Source organism: Melanostigma gelatinosum (assembly GCF_949748355.1).
Source record: "Melanostigma gelatinosum genome assembly, chromosome: 2".
NCBI lineage: Eukaryota > Metazoa > Chordata > Actinopteri > Perciformes > Zoarcidae > Melanostigma > Melanostigma gelatinosum.
Genome location: NC_136635.1, coordinates 21,093,030 through 21,112,941, shown reverse-complemented (window position 1 = coordinate 21,112,941; position 19,912 = coordinate 21,093,030). Strand labels below are relative to the sequence as shown.

Below are 19,912 nucleotides of genomic sequence, written 5' to 3'. Positions count from 1 at the left end.
AAATGACTTGAAAATCAACCAGAATCCATTATTGTTTCTTCCATAAATTTTCAAAATCAGACTTTGCTTTTGATTTTTTATTCGTTTGACTATATTAAATAATGAAGGAAAATGGCAATGACGAAATTGATGATTTGTACAACATGAGTAGAATATTGCCACGATCACCATATTATTTTTATACCATAATAATAGTAACATTTTTGTGAGCTATATGACATGGCATGTGTTGAGAATAAAACTCATGTTGAGGAGAAAACTCAGGTGAACAGACTTAGGTCGAGGCGTTTAGCTCAATTCAAGCAATAAGGTTCAAGCAATAAGGCTTATTTGTAACAGAAGTATTATGTCCAGCAGTTAAATGTGCACGGACCCTAGGAAAAGTTCACTCTGTAGGAGCGAATGAGTTGTTGCTGGTGGACCAGCTTCATTAATGAGTTGTTGCTGGTGGACCAGCTTCATTAATGAGTTGTTACTGGTGGACCAGCTTCATTAATGAGTTGTTGCTGGTGGACCAGCTTCATTAATGAGTTGTTGCTGGTGGACCAGCTTCATTAATGAGTTGTTGCTGGTGGACCAGCTTCATTAATGAGTTGTTGCTGGTGAACCAGCTTCATTGGTTTACCAGCACCGAACCAGCATAAACCAGCATAGACCAGCATAGAAAGTATGCTGGTCTATGCTGGTTTTTTTAGCAGTTACAGCAGTTTTTTAGAAGGTTTTTTTAAGTTATTAATGAACTACATGAGCTGTATAGCTTACCCTTCAGGAGCAATATCTGAGCCTTGATGAATTCCTCCTGCCCGCGCACCCAGTAAATCTTCTTAATATCGTAATGGTTACCGTCACAATCCTTGATGTTGACAGAGGGTATAATCTCCTTACAGCCGTTGTCGATATATTTGACATAGGCAAACATCCTGAAGCCGTGTTTGTTTTAGTCTGTTTAGTAGGCTACGTCCGTAAAACGGTAAAATGCCAAAAAACTACAGTTGCAAAAATGCAAAGAACTACATATACATATCAGTATTACTAGCTTGTACCGTGTACAGCATTTTACGGTTAGCAAACCGTTTAGAGCAGGGGTGTCAAACTCAAATACAGACTGGGCCAAAATTTAAAACTGAACAAAGCCGTGGGCCAAGGTTGAACAAATTAACCTTTTAATAGGGACCCAAACAAGTTTTGCATTGAATATTGAACAAGCAAGGCTTATATAACTTTATAGTGACATGCAAAATCGAGTTTCAAATAATAATAATAATAATAATTAAAAAATATCAATGGCATATCAAATACAATTTTAATAAAAATTGAATGCCTCTTTTCTATTTGCAACCTTCTGAGGTAAATATCAAAATTAACTTTTTCCACAGGCTAATAATACATTTGAAAATAAAATAACAATAATGAATGAATCAAACATTCAAGCCTTGAAGTAGCAAGAGAAAGTGCATGAATAAAACGTTAATTATTGCTCAGTTTGCTACACTGATTTGCTTTAACACTAAATATGGAACAAGCAACGCTTATATAACTTAATAGTGCAAAATCAACTTTCAAAAAACAAACGAAAAAACATCAATGGTATATTAAATAAAATTTAAATGAAAAATGGAATGCCTCTTTTCTATTTGCAGCCTTCTGAGGTAAATATCAACATTAACTTTTTACACAGGCTAATACATTTGAAAACGAAATAACAATGAATAAATCAACCATTCAGGCCTTTTTACTGCTCAGTTTGCGACACACTGATCTAATCTGATGTGCCCAAGCCAGATACCTGGCATCTTTTCTTGGATACTAGTTCATTAATGTCGGGGTTCAGGCTTTGAGCTGAGGCAACCTTCATTATCGAACGAAGGTGTTCATCAGTCAGACGTATCCTGTGAGACGTTTTCGTCATCTTCATTGAGGAGAAAAGTTGCTCACATAGATAAGTGCTGCCGAACATGGAGAGCAATTGAGCAGCTTGGGTGCGGAGCTGAGGCATTGTGTCAGGGATGAATTGTGGAAACTGTGCGGCGCCAACAGCATCATACTTTGACTTCAGCGTGTCATCACACTGGAGTTCAATCAGCTCCATTTGGAGGTTAGTTGGTGCTTTTTCCACATCAACTGCGAAGGGATTACTACGCAGTTCAAATCTACATTTCTGACCATCAAAGTCGCCAAATCGCCGGATAAACTCAGCGCCGAGTACACTGAGTTTTTCAGCAAACTGTGCGCACACGGCAGTAGAGATCTGCGTTTTTATGGTTTGGCAGCAGGGGAAATGGCCAAGGTTTCCTTGCAGCAGCTGATTCTCCCACAGGCAGAGTTTAGTTTTAAAAGCTCTCACTGACCAGTACATATCTGTGATGATGCGGCCCCGCCCCTGTAGCTGCAGGTTCAGCGCATCAAGATGGCTTGAGATGTCACACAGAAAGGCCAGCTCACACAGAAACGTTTGCTCCCAGAGCTCTGCTGTGTCCTTCCCTTTGCTTTGCAGAAACTGACATATTTCTTCACGCAGCTCGAAAAATCTGTTCAGTACTTTTCCGCGGCTTAACCATCTCACCTCTGTGTGATACGGCACGTCTGTGTGTTCCGAACCAAACTCGTCCAGAAAAGACTTAAACTGGCGGTGATTCAGACCTTTGGCTCTTATAAAGTTAACAATGTGTGTTACTGTGGTCATAACATGTTCCATCTTTAGGGCTTTAGCACACAGTGACTCTTGATGTATCCCAGTGAGCACTAACCCGGATTTCAACGTTGATTTCTGGTTTAAAAAGCGTTGATATGGGGTCTGAACGTCTAAGACGTATTGTAACCGTCTTTTGAACCGGCTAAATTACGGTTACAATATCAACGTGTCACAAAACACCAATTTGTTTTAAAATATTGATGGTTTGTTCAGTTGTAGGTTGAAAGAGACGCGATTTTGGTTACTTTAAACGTATTTCTCCAAAATCATATTCCGCTGTCCGTTCATATGTGGTCTACACGAAGACGTTATTTCAACGCATTCAATGTCTCATATAAAACGTAGCAAATATGGAACTATAGACTGTGTGCTGTCAACAAGAAGCTCACAGGACATCATAATGAGAGCAGAGCACATCATGTCTGCATATGTTCACTAAAATGCAACTCAGTGTTTACTGCTGGAATACGCATGCGCACGGACTCTGCATTGTTCTAAATTAGAGGCTGGAAACACGACAAGGTTTGAGCAAGCTAGCTCTTACTGAGTAATGAGGAAGTGAACGAGCTGACGGAATAAACGAGGATAAACGAGGAATAAACGAGGCTTCACGCTAACGACGTACTCTGTAAGTACTTGAACTACTTTATTCCAGTATTGCAAACCGAAATATTATTACCATACCATTAATATCATGTTATGATCATAATGCGGGCGAGGCTGCTAGCTTGTTAGCATGTAGCGTTAGCAGTTTACGAACAGTAAACAGCAGACATGTGTGTTAGTTAATGTACTGTACTAACGTTAATAGATCATGGTCAAAACATTGTTGTTTGGGTTATGGCAATATATAAACAATATTGTGTAATATCCAGGTCAGCATTGTTCCGTTGAAGACACGTCTATGGTCTCCGGTGTAGAGACGTTCAAAACTGGTCTAAGTCAATATGTTTTTCTAATACTTGTTTTATTTACAGATGTCCAGCTTGAAAATATGGCAGATCTCCTGAAACAGGCTCCTGTAACGGCTTTGAAAACGACATTTAAAGAAGGAAAAGGAGATTATGTTTTTATATAAAGAACATTGTTATATTTATATTGTGCTTTAATAAATACAAATTAACTGTTGCTGTGTCACTTGGACCGACTTACAGTGACCTCACAACTCCGCAATATAAGCTTACAAGTATAGCGCATATTATTTAACATTGAATGAATATATTTTTTATTTACACATGCCCCTAATTACAAGATTGAAGTCATGATACGAATGAAAGAAAACATCTTTAAAATATCAGCTTAACCAGCTTCATTAATGAGTTGTTGCTGGTGGACCAGCTTCATTAATGAGTTGTTGCTGGTGGACCAGCTTCATTAATGAGTTGTTGCTGGTGGACCAGCTTCATTAATGAGTTGTTGCTGGTGGACCAGCTTCATTAATGAGTTGTTGCTGGTGAACCAGCTTCATTGGTTTACCAGCACCGAACCAGCATAAACCAGCATAGACCAGCATAGAAAGTATGCTGGTCTATGCTGGTTTTTTTAGCAGTTACAGCAGTTTTTTAGAAGGTTTTTTTAAGTTATTAATGAACTACATGAGCTGTATAGCTTACCCTTCAGGAGCAATATCTGAGCCTTGATGAATTCCTCCTGCCCGCGCACCCAGTAAATCTTCTTAATATCGTAATGGTTACCGTCACAAACGTTACCGTCATAATCCTTGATGTTGACAGAGGGTATAATCTCCTTACAGCCGTTGTCGATATATTTGACATAGGCAAACATCCTGAAGCCGTGTTTGTTTTAGTCTGTTTAGTAGGCTACGTCCGTAAAACGGTAAAATGCCAAAAAACTACAGTTGCAAAAATGCAAAGAACTACATATACATATCAGTATTACTAGCTTGTACCGTGTACAGCATTTTACGGTTAGGAAACCGTTTAGAGCAGGGGTGTCAAACTCAAATACAGACTGGGCCAAAATTTAAAACTGAACAAAGCCGTGGGCCAAGGTTGAACAAATTAACCTTTTAATAGGGACCCAAACAAGTTTTGCATTGAATATTGAACAAGCAAGGCTTATATAACTTTATAGTGACATGCAAAATCGAGTTTCAAATAATAATAATAATTAAAAAATATCAATGGCATATCAAATACAATTTTAATAAAAATTGAATGCCTCTTTTCTATTTGCAACCTTCTGAGGTAAATATCAAAATTAACTTTTTCCACAGGCTAATAATACATTTGAAAATAAAATAACAATAATGAATGAATCAAACATTCAAGCCTTGAAGTAGCAAGAGAAAGTGCATGAATACAACGTTAATTATTGCTCAGTTTGCTACACTGATTTGCTTTAACACTAAATATGGAACAAGCAACGCTTATATAACTTAATAGTGCAAAATCAACTTTCAAAAAACAAACGAAAAAACATCAATGGTATATTAAATAAAATTTAAATAAAAAATGGAATGCCTCTTTTCTATTTGCAGCCTTCTGAGGTAAATATCAACATTAACTTTTTACACAGGCTAATACATTTGAAAACGAAATAACAATGAATAAATCAACCATTCAGGCCTTTTTACTGCTCAGTTTGCGACACACTGATCTAATCTGATGTGCCCAAGCCAGATACCTGGCATCTTTTCTTGGATACTAGTTCATTAATGTCGGGGTTCAGGCTTTGAGCTGAGGCAACCTTCATTATCGAACGAAGGTGTTCATCAGTCAGACGTATCCTGTGAGACGTTTTCATCATCTTCATTGAGGAAAAAAGTTGCTCACATAGATAAGTGCTGCCGAACATGGAGAGCAATTGAGCAGCTTGGGTACGGAGCTGAGGCATTGTGTCAGGGATGAATTGTGGAAACTGTGCGGCGCCAACAGCATCATACTTTGACTTCAGCGTGTCATCACACTGGAGTTCAATCAGCTCCATTTGGAGGTTAGTTGGTGCTTTTTCCACATCAACTGCGAAGGGATTACTAAGCAGTTCAAATCTACATTTCTGACCATCAAAGTCGCCAAATCGCCGGATAAACTCAGCGCCGAGTACACTGAGTTTTTCAGCAAACTGTGCGCACACGGCAGTAGAGATCTGCGTTTTTATGGTTTGGCAGCAGGGGAAATGGCCAAGGTTTCCTTGCAGCAGCTGATTCTCCCACAGGCAGAGTTTAGTTTTAAAAGCTCTCACTGACCAGTACATATCTGTGATGATGCGGCCCCGCCCCTGTAGCTGCAGGTTCAGCGCATCAAGATGGCTTGAGATGTCACACAAAAAGGCCAGCTCACACAGAAACGTTTGCTCCCAGAACTCTGCTGTGTCCTTCCCTTTGCTTTGCAGAAACTGACATATTTCTTCACGCAGCTCGAAAAATCTGTTCAGTACTTTTCCGCGGCTTAACCATCTCACCTCTGTGTGATACGGCACGTCTATGTGTTCCGAACCAAACTCGTCCAGAAAAGACTTAAACTGGCGGTGATTCAGACCTTTGGCTCTTATAAAGTTGTTGGGAACTAAAGGAGCGTGTTTGGGTTATCAGCATTTAAGAAACTGAATTCTTGACATCAATAGAATTATTGATGTATGTAACAATTATTAATGATTATTAATATAAACGGGGCACCACCCTGCGAACAGGGACCAATAACCAAACGATAAAACTAAGTCTCATAATTAGTAGTCACTCATAATGTCAATAGTCTGCGTATGACTATACATTAAGTGACAGTGAAGGTTTTTAAGTTCGAGCACAGGCTACTACATACAGTCTTATCAAATACATATGCACAAGTAATCACAGACGACTGCTCCTTAAAGTATAACAGAGTTTATTAAATCAAAATAATAAATGATCAGATCAATTAATATTGCAACCAACAAACGTTATCATACAATTGTATATGCCTAAACTAAAGAATGAATAAAATGGATGAGGGTGTATGTCTGTGTGTGTATGTGTATGTGTGTGTGTGGGTCTGTGGGTGAACAGGAAGGAGAGTCTTACAGCTACCGCTAAAAACTACAAAGATGGCGGCGTCGAGTGACGCTGGCCGAAAGGGGAGGGGCCTTAAGAACTACAGCTAGAAACTACAAAGATGGCGGAGTCGAGTGACTCGGACAAAATGGCGGTGAGACTGCTGTATGTAATCACGTGTGCCTGGGCAGCACGTGATGTGAGGCGCTCGTTTGAACGGGGTTTCTCCCGGGGCAGAGAGAAGAAAGAGAGAGCAAAGGTGGGGGTCATGAATCAAGCTTCTGCGTGCGGTCCGCGTTGTAGTGATAATGGGGGTCGCTGGCGTATCGTACACAACGTGCCGTTGTCGGTAGAACTGCCAGCAGTTATGTACGATAGCCGAGATTCCACACTTCACTCACAGAGCTGATTTAATGAGCAGAGAATACTACACGAAGTGTAGTAAAACAAATGAAAAGAAATCAAATAAATCCAAGCAAACAGTCACAGTTAATACACGAATACAGCGGAGCTTCTCTCGTCCGCGAGGAGTTGCGCCATATCTCGAATTTCACGCGACAGTAACTTAAACACACAAAAACACGGGAATATCAACATATAAATGAATGGCCTGAATTAAACTTAAGTTAATTTAAGCTAAACTATGCCCAGACGCCATGAACTCTTACTTTGAGATGCTTCGGAGCAAGGGAAGAGTGTTCGTGGAAGAGTTGGCCCTTTTTCCTCGTCGGAAAAGGGGGGGGGGGGGGCAGGCTGCTTGCAGCGCGGCTGGTAGCGGGCGCTGTGTCTCGCACGGCTTTTGCTGGTGCGGCTTCGGTCCGTTGGCGTGGCTCTGGAGCAAACGCAGGTCCGGTCTGTACTCGCTGCAGGGAGAACAGTTAACTTCGGATGAGACGACGTGTCTGCGCGTCTTGCCGGGAATCCTCGGTCACGAGAGGAGCGAGGCTTCGTCGGGCTCCTCTGTGCCGGTTTGTGCACAAAATAAAAAGAAACAAAAAGCAGAGAACGGATCGCTGATGCGGATTCGTCTCGCGGGCTGAGTGGAGCCGTACTCAAAGTGGAACACTGTCGTTTCGTCCAGCAAAACGGCTCGTGACCTGACAGGGTTTGATGAGGGTTTGAGGGGCTTCCTCGTGGTCTCCGTCGTGCTGGAGGGGGGAGGAGAGGCCGATGTATCTTCATGCGTCCAGGACGAAGGTCCGGGTGAAGAGCGGTTGCGTGCTCCCTAACTCAACCGAGGTCGAAGGGAAAAAGCGGAGAAGTGTGAAACTGCAGACAGTTTTGTAGAACAGGGGTTGAACCACAGGGGTCCTGGGTTCTCTTGGCCTTCGGCCAATGAGATTGCTGCGGTTACCATGGTTATTTGGGGGGGGGGGGAATTCACACCTGAGTGTGAAATTCCTTTGCTCTCCTCAACTACAAATCAGGATGAAACCTTTGCTTGAAACAGTGAAGGCCTGATTCTCTTTGTCCACAGCACATATTGAAGCCATATGGTCAGCCCCCAACAAAGTTAACAACGTGTGTTACTGTGGTCATAACATGTTCCATCTTTAGGGCTTTAGCACACAGTGACTCTTGATGTATCCCAGTGAGCACTAACCCGGATTTCAACGTTGATTTCTGGTTTTAAAAGCGTTGATATGGGGTCTGAACGTCTAAGACGTATTTTAACCGTCTTTTGAACCGGCTAAATTACGGTTACAATATCAACGTGTCACAAAACACCAATTTGTTTTAAAATATTGATGGTTTGTTCAGTTGTAGGTTGAAAGAGACGCGATTTTGGTTATTTTAAACGTATTTCTCCAAAATCATATTCCGCTGTCCGTTCATATGTGGTCTACACGAAGACGTTATTTCAACGCATTCAATGTCTCATATAAAACGTCGTAAATATGGAACTATAGACTGTGTGCTGTCAACAAGAAGCTCACAGGACATCATAATGAGAGCAGAGCACATCATGTCTGCATATGTTCACTAAAATGCAACTCAGTGTTTACTACTGGAATACGCATGCGCACGGACTCTGCATTGTTCTAAATTAGAGGCTGGAAACACGACAAGGTTTGAGCAAGCTAGCTCTTACTGAGTAATGAGGAAGTGAACGAGCTGACGGAATAAACGAGGATAAACGAGGAATAAACGAGGCTTCACGCTAACGACGTACTCTGTAAGTACTTGAACTACTTTATTTCAGTATTGCAAACCGAAATATTATTACCATACCATTAATATCATGTTATGATCATCATGCGGGCGAGGCTGCTAGCTTGTTAGCATGTAGCGTTAGCAGTTTACGAACAGTAAACAGCAGACATGTGTTGTGAGAAAAACTTATCTCCCACACTCAGAGCGGATTTAAGAGGACAACGAAAGCTCTCAAGAGGCGTTTAGTTATATCAAAAGCAATAGGTTTATTATCAACAGAGTTATGCAGCCCAGCAATTCAACATGCATGGGTTTTCTAATAGCTTCACTCTCAATCGAGATCTGCCATAAGAACAACGCTTGAACACAACAGCGCAGTAATTGATATAGGTCCCTCTTATGGAAGCCCATTGGTCAAAATCAAAGAAGCAGGCGGAGCTTGTTTGTACAAGTAAGCCACCTGGTAGGAGCCTGGACAAATCCGTCCACACTGGCCCGTCCCAGAAGGCGTGGTCATCTGTCAGTGTGTATGAAATGTTGTAGACTGCGGGGGGGGGGACTGGTTTAATACAGCCCGAGGCTGTTGGGCCTACCCTAAGATGGCGGCACTGCCCTTGTGACGCAGTTAAGCCAGTAATCTTCCACTGCTGTTTCTCCCTCGCCCTACCGTCTCATATGAGTATTGCCTGAGTAACTATTAAAGCTAAAACTATTAAAGCTGCTATAAAGCATATAAAGTATATTTTATCCATACTAACTGCGAGATAGTAGAAGGTGTAAAATATTACACCTTAGAAGAAATAAGATTGCCTAGCATTTTATCAATAATTCCCTCTCTTGACGTCTGAAGGACGTCACTTTCTTTACCTTTCTGTCCTGTTATACGCATGTGTCTGGCTCTGCCTCATCTGACCCTAACAGGCTGATCTGCTACTCCCATACGGGGTAGGCTCCATAGGGAGGGGGTGGTGGTGGTTCCTTGGAGAGGGCAGTGGTGATGAGACGGCTAACCAAAGAACGAATACAGGGTATTATACAACATCCACAAACAAATTACCCTGCATTTTGCGTCAGATCACCTCGGACCTCTGCTAGAGGTCTGGACGGCTCAGGTGCTGGGGCACAGTGTGTCAGGTGGTGCCAAGGGGCTCCTGCTTTACCTATGACTTGGACCGAGTGTGAAGTAACCTCCTTCACTTCGTACGGCCCTGTCCACCTGGGGTCAGTCCACTTTCTTTTATGAACTTTGACCCTGACCCAGTCACCCACTCGGATGAGATTTTTTACCTCTTCCTGGTCAGCTGCACTGGTTCGCTGGACCTGTTTGGAGAGAGCCTCCGTGAGAGTGATTAATGCAGTCATATATGCCTTCATTTCTACTTGCTGCACATCTAGGGCAGGAATATGACTACCATCTCTTGGAGGACCTGGCATTTGCCTCCCTGTCATTAATTCATGTGGTGAAAGATGCGTCTCATTTCCTTGTGCGCTCCTCATTGCCATTAGAGCTAATGGTAAGGCTTCAACCCATGTCAGCTTTGATGCTGCACATGTTATATTTTTGATTTTAGCGTCTGATTTGCCCTCTCTACCAGTCCTTGTGACTGTGGATGATACACTGATCCATACCTATGTCTGATTCCTAGTCTGGCTTCTACTTCCTGCAAATGCTTATTGCTGAAATGTGAACCATTATCGGACCTTATGCATCTAGGAACCCCATAGCGAGGTATCAGTTCTGTTTGCAGCCACTTTATTACGGTCTGTGCGTCTTCTCTTTTAGTTGGGATTGCCTCCACCCACTTTGAGAATCTGTCCACCATTACCAAGATGTACCTTTTTCCTTGTACTCTGTTCTCAGGTCCCATGTCCGTGAAGTCTATGCTGATGTCCTGGAAGCAGGCTGATGGTACAGGATAAGAGCCCATAGGTGCTTTGTATGGTTTCTTCACATTGTGCTCCCCACAGGTGGTGCATTCGTCGCAGAAGAGGGACACCATGCTCTCCATGTGTGGATGCCACCACAATACTTGCATTCTTTGCAATGTTCTTTTCTTTCCTTCATACGTTGGTCCATGTGCCTCTGATATCAGTGAGACACACAATTCTGCTGATGCTACCACTCTGCCGTCATGGGATCTCCAAAGTCCACTTTCTCCTCTTGTTGCTCCTTTCCTTTGCCATTCGGACCATTCGTATGATCCAGCCTTCTTCTGTATGTCAATCAGTGTTTTCTCAGTGAGTGCTGGCTCTTGTATGGCTGCCTTCAAAAACATCTGTTTTGGTCTGTATCCTCCCACTGTGTTTGTGGTGCTTGGTTGACATGTTCTCCAGAGCGAGGGTCACTTGGCGTCCATGGCTCAGTGCCTCCTAGTGGTGGCTGGTATGGCTGGTATGGCTGTCCAGCTTGATCCTGACTTCTCGGATCCTGATTGCCTCTCCCTCTCTGGTAACTTCCTCTTCTTCCACGTGGTGGGCCTTGTTGTTGTGGCTGACCACGCGAGCGGCAGTCACGTGCGTAGTGACCTGGCTTTCCACAGTTGTAGCAGTAGAAAGTTCCTCCTTGGCCATCCCCTTGCCATGGTTGTTGCATCATCATCACCGGGAACACTTGTTCTGCTTGTGCTTCCTGTTGAGCCATCTGTTTCTTTTCATCTTTAGCAATCTTTTGAGCCGCGTCAAGCTCTGCCAGCTGTCTCTTCATTAGCGACACTTGCAGTGCTTTTAGCTCCACATCCGATCCTTCCACTGCTGCCCTGTGTTTATCATAGTGATGCAGTACATGTTCTCTCCATGCAGGTTGAGTGAAGGAGGCAATACCCACGGTATTTTCAATCGCCTCTTTTACTTTTCCGGGCAAGCCTTTGGTCACCATGCTCCTCCAGAGTGCTAATGATGTCGGCGATGTATCTGGGGATTCTCTGAAGGTTGTTCTCCACACTTGCTCAGCACGAGCTAGGAGATCGGCAGCAGCCTCCCCAGGCTTGGCCACGAAGGTGGACATTTGGCTGTGGTCTGTTGGAGTAGGGTACTCTCTTCTTAGGAACTGATGTAGTGCCGGCCTGACACTGCCTATCGGTGTGGAATCTGGCATCTGCTGCGTTCCAGCTCCATTTTCAATTTTGTTCAGCGTGTGCTGGTCAGTAGCTCGGGCCAATAGGCCTCTGTAGTCACCCAGTGCTAGGTTGTGTGTTGACGTGAATTTTCCCAACTCACTGATCCATGGCTCTGCTCCTGAAGTTAGCGAAGGCAGTGCGGCCAGCAGTGTCGTCATATCCATGAAGGAGAAGGGAGTGAATGCCATTCGACGAGGTGCGGCGGCTGTTGGAGCCGGCCTGAGGGGCATCATGCCCCTCATGGGAGTGCCGCGGAATGGTCGCCCACTTCGTGTTCGTCCCGCCTCCTCGGCCGTGCCTGTGAAGTGTCCGTCGAGTTTCAGTGACTTTAGTGTCTCTACCGGTGTCTTTCGCTGGTAGGTAACCTGTTCTCCCTCATCCTCTTCTTCTCCACCCTCTTCTTCTTCACTTGGGTCGTGAAAAACCAGGTCGTGTTGGACGCTAAGCCCTGCAGCTGGCCCGCCATGCGGAGGCGATTTTGGTAGCAGCCCTCCACCATCCTCCTCTAGGGTGAGATCTGTCATCTTTGACTGTAGCTCAGGGAGGTCTACAAAGTCGAACGCGCTTAATATACGTGACTCTCTTCTTTCTTCTACTCCCTGTCTGCGATTCATTTCTTTGGTGAGGCGCTCAATGTGTGCTGCTGCTTCTGCTTCCAGTTCTTCATCATAAGCGTATGCACACGCTCCGTTCCTTTGTCTAGGTATGTTTGGTGTTTGGAGTACACGGAGGCGTTCTTCTAGTATCCTTACTGTTCTTTCAACTTCCTTTGCTTTTCTTCTATTCTTCTCTTGGGGGGAAATCGGTATTTCTAGACTTCCTTCCTCCACTGTGAAGAATCCTTTTAGTTGTCCTTTTTTCACCTCCCTCTGTGGGGCCTGTATGAAGGGGTTGGAGGGCACCTCCTCGGGAGGTGGAGGTGGCAGGTCTGGATACAGATTGCTTTGTTCCTGCTCATGCTTATTTTTGTTGTTAGGAGCGAACGGGTTGTTGTCATATGAGGGAGGGGCTGAGGGTGTTAAGGACGGAGATATGCGTCTGCTATATCTGGCGGCCTCTAGTGGTGAGCTTACTGCTCCAGCTGCCAGCTTCATCTCGTCCTTCTGTTCTCCAATGGGCATCGGCTTCCTGTCCATCCTCTTTGTGTCATAGTCAAAGCACCTCTTGATGTAGGGCCAAACTCCTTTCTCTTCATCTACGTGGGCTGACGCCTTTCTTTTTCCCATGTTCAAACTTTTAGGATTTCTGTCCTCCCAGTATTTCTTCTTCTCTTCGTAGTGTTTCACTACTTCTTTGTTTATCTGTTGCAGCTCCTCTTCCGTTGGGGGACTCCCACGTTCTCCATCCCAAATGTCTTTATCCTTCCATCTCTTTATCATTCTCTTAAACGCTTCTTGCTCCACTGGCCAATGCTTCCTTCGACCCTGCATCCTACTCTGATCATGCACATCATTCTCCAAATTGCACAGATAAGTGCGCTGTTTGCCTGCCATGTCTGCCTCCTCTTCACTGTCTCCACTAATATGCAATATAAAATGTTTGGATGCAGTATTCCTAAATGTCCACCAGATGGAGCCAAAGCTCCTGTCAACTGTTCCTGTTGCCCCTAGTAACTATTTCCCAGGGCTGCAGCTGCAGCTGGGCCTTATCTACACTTTTCACAGAGCCTCTGTGCCCTTGCTGTGTCTTCGCTCCTAACTTTGTTGACGGTCCCTAGGGAACCAAATTTCCATCCTCTGTAATCTTCCTAACTCTACCAGTAAAACTGACACGTATATTAACCCTCAGCTGTCTCTCTCACACATGTACGCTTCACGCAATCCATCCAATCTCTCATCCATACCAAATTGAAACCATACACTGCCGTCCCTGAAATACGCACAAATCACATATAGGTCTGTTTTTATATCCACTTTCTCAAACTCAGCAACCCGACTGCAGTGCAGCTGGCTTCTTAGCCACCACACAAATGACAAACTGCTTTTCAGCAAACAAATACAGTCAAATAATAAACACTTCTTTCCCTAACCTAAAACAACAAATGCAGTACATCAACAAAACAATTTAACACACGTAACCTAGGGCTCTGCTCTGGCCCTGTCCGTTTCTGGTTACTTTCCCTTTAAACTTCGTCCGTTATCAACGACACATCGGTTAACTTAAGTTCTGTGCTCTCGTGCAGAAACTACGTCTAGGCTACTCTAAGCAGAGATAACATGATTTTCCACTACACGCTACACACGAACATAGTATCCGGAGACTTGATGGCCCTGATAAGGTATTTATTCACGGTCTATTTTCTCTATTCAGTTTTCAATGACCTTTAACACATATCCCCGTCATGTTATGCAGTTTCTTCGTAGTCCAAAACGTCTTATAAATTACGGTAAAGATTACGCTATCTGTGGCATGAATTCGAATGCTTCGTGCTCCACGCGTGTCCGCGTTTCACTCTACTTCACTCTACAATACCACAGGTGCGTTATCTTTCGCCTTTTATCTTACGTTTTCTGTTGGACTCATTCACTCATGTGTACAAACCCCCCAAATGGCTGTATAACAACTCTGTTGCAGTGTGATTATTCTTTACAAGTACTCTATGACTATGTCATACTCACAGTTCGGTTAGTCTGATCAAAATTTAGTGTATATCTATAATACAATATGCAGAATTCAGTTAAATAGGCTTCTGCTTACCTTGCTTAGATGTACCGGTACGATCAGACTTTCCCCGAGCTGCGCGTACGGCTCCGATGGCAATTACACCCAGCCTCACGGGAAAAACGCCTGTTCTGAAATCACAGAGAGAGGTCCGTTATTTCTCCAATCCGAGCTCTGTATCGAATTCTGCCCGCATCCTCCACCAACTTTGTTGTGAGAAAAACTTATCTCCCACACTCAGAGCGGATTTAAGAGGACAACGAAAGCTCTCAAGAGGCGTTTAGTTATATCAAAAGCAATAGGTTCATTATCAACAGAGTTATGCAGCCCAGCAATTCAACATGCATGGGTTTTCTAATAGCTTCACTCTCAATCGAGATCTGCCATAAGAACAACGCTTGAACACAACAGCGCAGTAATTGATATAGGTCCCTCTTATGGAAGCCCATTGGTCAAACTCAAAGAAGCAGGCGGAGCTTGTTTGTACAAGTAAGCCACCTGGTAGGAGCCTGGACAAATCCGTCCACACTGGCCCGTCCCAGAAGGCGTGGTCATCTGTCAGTGTGTATGAAATGTTGTAGACTGCGGGGGGGGGGACTGGTTTAATACAGCCCGAGGCTGTTGGGCCTACCCTAAGATGGCGGCACTGCCCTTGTGATGCAGTTAAGCCAGTAATCTTCCACTGCTGTTTCTCCCTCGCCCTACCGTCTCATATGAGTATTGCCTGAGTAACTATTAAAGCTAAAACTATTAAAGCTGCTATAAAGCATATAAAGTATATTTTATCCATACTAACTGCGAGACAGTAGAAGGTGTAAAATATTACACCTTAGAAGAAATAAGATTGCCTAGCATTTTATCATGTGTTAGTTAATGTACTGTACTAACGTTAATAGATCATGGTCAAAACATTGTTGTTTGGGTTATGGCAATATATAAACAAAATTGTGTAATATCCAGGTCAGCATTGTTCCGTTGAAGACACGTCTATGGTCTCCGGTGTAGAGATGTTCAAAACTGGTCTAAGTCAATATGTTTTTCTAATACTTGTTTTATTTACAGATGTCCAGCTTGAAAATATGGCAGATCTCCTGAAACAGGCTCCTGTGTGGCTTTGAAAACGACATTTAAAGAAGGAAAAGGAGATTATGTTTTTATATAAAGAACATTGTTATATTTATATTGTGCTTTAATAAATACAAATGAACTGTTGCTGTGTCACTTGGACCGACTTACAGTGACCTCACAACTCCGCAATATAAGCTTACAAGTATAGCGCATATTATTTAACATTGAATGAATATATTTTTTATTTACACATGCCCCTAATTACAAGATTGAAGTCATGATACGAATGAAAGAAAACATCTTTACAATATCAGCTTAACCAGCTTCATTAATGAGTTGTTGCTGGTGGACCAGCTTCATTAATGAGTTGTTGCTGGTGGACCAGCTTCATTAATGAGTTGTTGCTGGTGGACCAGCTTCATTGGTTTACCAGCACCGAACCAGCATAGACCAGCATAGAAAGTATGCTGGTCTATGCTGGTTTTTTTAGCAGTTACAGCAGTTTTTTAGAAGGTTTTTTTAAGTTATTAATGAACTACATGAGCTGTATAGCTTACCCTTCAGGAGCAATATCTGATCCTTGAAGAATTCCTCCTCCAGTAAATCTTCTTAATATCGTCATGGCCTACGTTACCGTCACAATCCTTGATATTGGAAGAGCGTACAATCTCCTTACATCATTCATATAAAAATAATTTATATTTTATGTTTTGGCATCTCAAACCATGAAAATGTCAGGCGGTGCACCTGTCCTAGCAGATGAACAGACTAAGAAAACTATTAAAAAATGTATTGAAATGATAATAAATTCTAAATGAAATACTATGGCATGCTTTTATTGTTGTAACGATTCAAATGAACCAAATTTTTACAAATACCAATAGTTTTAAGCTGTTGCGATAATTTAAAAACGTTTGTCCAGCAATTTGAATGTTCTCAAATGTCAGGGTGGCACAGCTGTAAAGATGGGACTTTTATGATAAAATTAAAGTGGAAAACAGGAAACAGGTTATTGTATCATCAAGAGGACCTCAACTGACCTTTATAGCAGAGTGAAAATGTTTTTATATCTCTTTTGAATATTGATAAAAACAGCTACTTTCAACTTATAGGTAGAGTGGTTCACTTTCCATGTCAGGGCGGTACAACCAATGTAAAACTAGAAAAATGTTATTTTATCATAAATGTCTTTATTCTATTTGAAATGTATATGTATGAAGTTGTTAGCAAGAACAAAAGTTAATGCTAGTGCCCTAGTAGATGCCTGTTTAATTTGAAATCAGTTGCAAATGTCAGGTGGTGCAACTGCAGAGAATGTTACTCTATGATGTTATATTTAAAGCTCTAACATTATTATTTTTTTAAATTCTAAAGTTTAACAGTGTTAAGTTAATGATGTTATACACTTTCAAACTATTTTTTATGGTATTAATGAATATTGTTTAACAATTAATTAAGGATGCCACGCGGAAGCGACTGTGATTTTGCCTATTCCAGTTATGTGCTAAACATGATTACTATGAAATATATACTTTATATATTTATTTTACTTAAAAAGAGTCGTAAAAGGAGTTGACTAAAAGCATGTTTTATTTGAAATAAAATGCAAATTTTCTGCATTATTCCTGTGATTACTAATATTGTCAGGTGGCACAACTGATAAATGTCATGGTGGTGCGACCAGGTAAAATGTTAATTTAAAGCAATAAATAACAGGTTAAAGTGAATTTGTTTTTGCTTGATATGATGTGAAGAACTATTGTATTGAATGTATTCATTTTTCATCAAGAATTGTGATTTGAATTCACTATTTTGTTATTTATTTTTTCTCTCTTTACAGCATTAATAAAAGAGAGAAAATATAAATAACAAAATAGTGAATTCAAATCACAATTAATTTACTGTCTGAGCCACTTAAAACCACTAAATATACACTTAATTTATAACTATAATATTCTATTTATAACAATTTAGTTAGTTAACTAGCTGTTTGGCAACTAAATGCTTGGATCACAGTATATAGTGTGACATAAAATCAGAACACAATATATAACAATGTTCTTTATAAAGAACATTGTTTATATTTACATTGTGCTGAATAAATACGAATTAACTGTTGCCTGTGTCACTTGGTCTTTTGTCCTGTAAGTGGAAACCGATGATGTGTTACTATGACTTAAGTATTTAGTTGCTAAATATTGATCTGAGAGCATTCAGACGTTGAAAACACGTTTAAAATACGGTGACGTTGAAAACACGTTTAAAGTGGTTCAAAAGTGAAAGTTTTTTCGCCGACTATTTATAGACGTTGATTAAACATTCACGGTTAGACCAGATTTCAACGGGATGTGCAATACTGGCTTTCAACTGATAAATGTGGATGTGGTTTCTTAGTAAGACTAAAATGATGATATATTATTATTAGCACAATGTAGAGGACGAAACATTTTAGTATTGCAAATCCGGTTGAAATCTGGTCTAAGCGTGAACATTCAATCAACGTCTATAAATAGTCGGCGAAAAAAGGGATGTGTGCTCTCCCAACTGCACTTCTCCCTCTAAACCAGGGGTGTCCAAACTTTTTTCAAAGAGGGCCAGATTTGATAATGTGAAATAGATAGATAGATAGATATAGATATCTATAGATAGATAGATAGATATAGATATCTATATATATATATAGATATATATATATATATACACACTTTTGGATATATATTTACATTTATATTGTACAAAGTAGGTAAATGTTTAAATGTTTATGCTTACCTCTGTTCTACTTTGTTGTCTTTAATATCCTTGTTTTTATTTTTTATATTTTTCTTGTTTGTATATTCTATGTATGTACCTTGAGAGCATACATGGATAATAAAGCTGATTGATATTCTGATTCTGAAAATAATGCACATCCATTAAGGATAAGGATTAAGGATAGTATATCGTTCCACAGTAATGTTAGGCAAATCTAATGTATTAATCTAATCTAATGTGTGAAACAGCATAGGGAACCATGAGTGCGAGCTCACCATAACCCACAATATCACGTGCAACAGCTCGCAGACATAGAGGAAGGCAGGTTCTAGTTTAGTAGAGAAACAACAACAGGGATTTGTTTTCCTGCATGAGTCCAAACTGATGTCATGTAACTGTCCAAATGTCAACAGTCATGTTTGCAGCCAAAAATGTAGGTTAACTAATTGTAAATTACTCTAATTTGCATGCTTCTTCTGTGGGGCTACAAATAATGATGTCATCAACATATTATAACAAAGCAGAATCATTTGGTGTAAATTATTCAGATTATCTCTGAAGGCACTGTGAAATACACCAGGGCTTTCTGAATACCGTTGGGGTCATTTTCAAACTCCTCCGTTTTCGGTGCTGAAAAACGCAGACGTAGCAAAACATGCATTTTCAAATGGAAACAGTAGTGTGGACATGGCCTGAGAGGCTTGGGCCCCTGCTGAGCTGGGGGAGGGGGACCTGGTGAGCTGGTGGATGGGGTCAAGACTGTCCCATTGTCTTTCAAAGTGATAGTAAGACATGTTCAGCTCATTTGCCAGGCGGAGGTCATTCATGGACATACATTCATACGTACATACAGATGTCTATTTACTGTATGTACCGTGTGTAGGATGTATATTGACAGTGACAGGTGATATGTACATTAAAAAAAAACTAATTCTGCATTAAAATTGTAAAAATCGAATCTATAATGGTAGCATTACATATGTTGGTGTTAGAGGGATATTGAGTGTATGACTGATGTTAGTGTTCATCAGAGGTAATGCCTGCAGGAAGAAACTGTTTTCGAGTCTGGCTGTTTTAGCGTACAGTGATCTGCAGCGCCACCCACAGAGGAGAAGCTGTAACAGGTTGTGTCCAGGGTGTGAAGGCAGTGATGTTTCCTGCCCATTTCCTGACTCTGGAGGTGTATAACTCTTGAACAGAGGGCCGGCTGGCATCAATGATTTTCTCTGCAGTCCTCAGCTGTGCGTTTTCGTCTGTTCCTGTCTTGCTCGGTTGTTGATCCAAAGGTCTCTCAAGGCTACCATACGGAAGAAGTAAAACGAAGCAGCGTGTCTTCTCATTAGAGTCTAAAAGCAACGAGGCAATAACTGTTGTTGCTCGTAGCTCTGAACAGCTGTTGTGCTACGCAGCAACTGACCAAGCCAGTTAGACTCGTAAGTGGAACATTGTAGGTGTGTGGAAACAAACGAGGAGTCGAGTATT

At 41.7% G+C, this 19,912-nt stretch overlaps 1 protein-coding gene across 1 annotated transcript in view; it reads right to left on the bottom strand.

Annotated features, from left to right (window-relative positions):
- Nucleotides 1-12,474, bottom strand: part of LOC306793791 (ATP-binding cassette sub-family C member 12-like) — a gene marked incomplete at its 5' end in the record, with an annotated part of 59,929 nt that extends 47,455 nt beyond the window's left edge. Inside the window, one exon of the mRNA XM_079291560.1 lies at nt 11,902-12,474. Within this exon, the coding sequence (XP_079147686.1) occupies nt 11,902-12,474 (573 nt within the window). The remainder of the gene's footprint in view (nt 1-11,901) is intronic.
- Nucleotides 12,475-19,912: the final 7,438 nt, after the last annotated feature.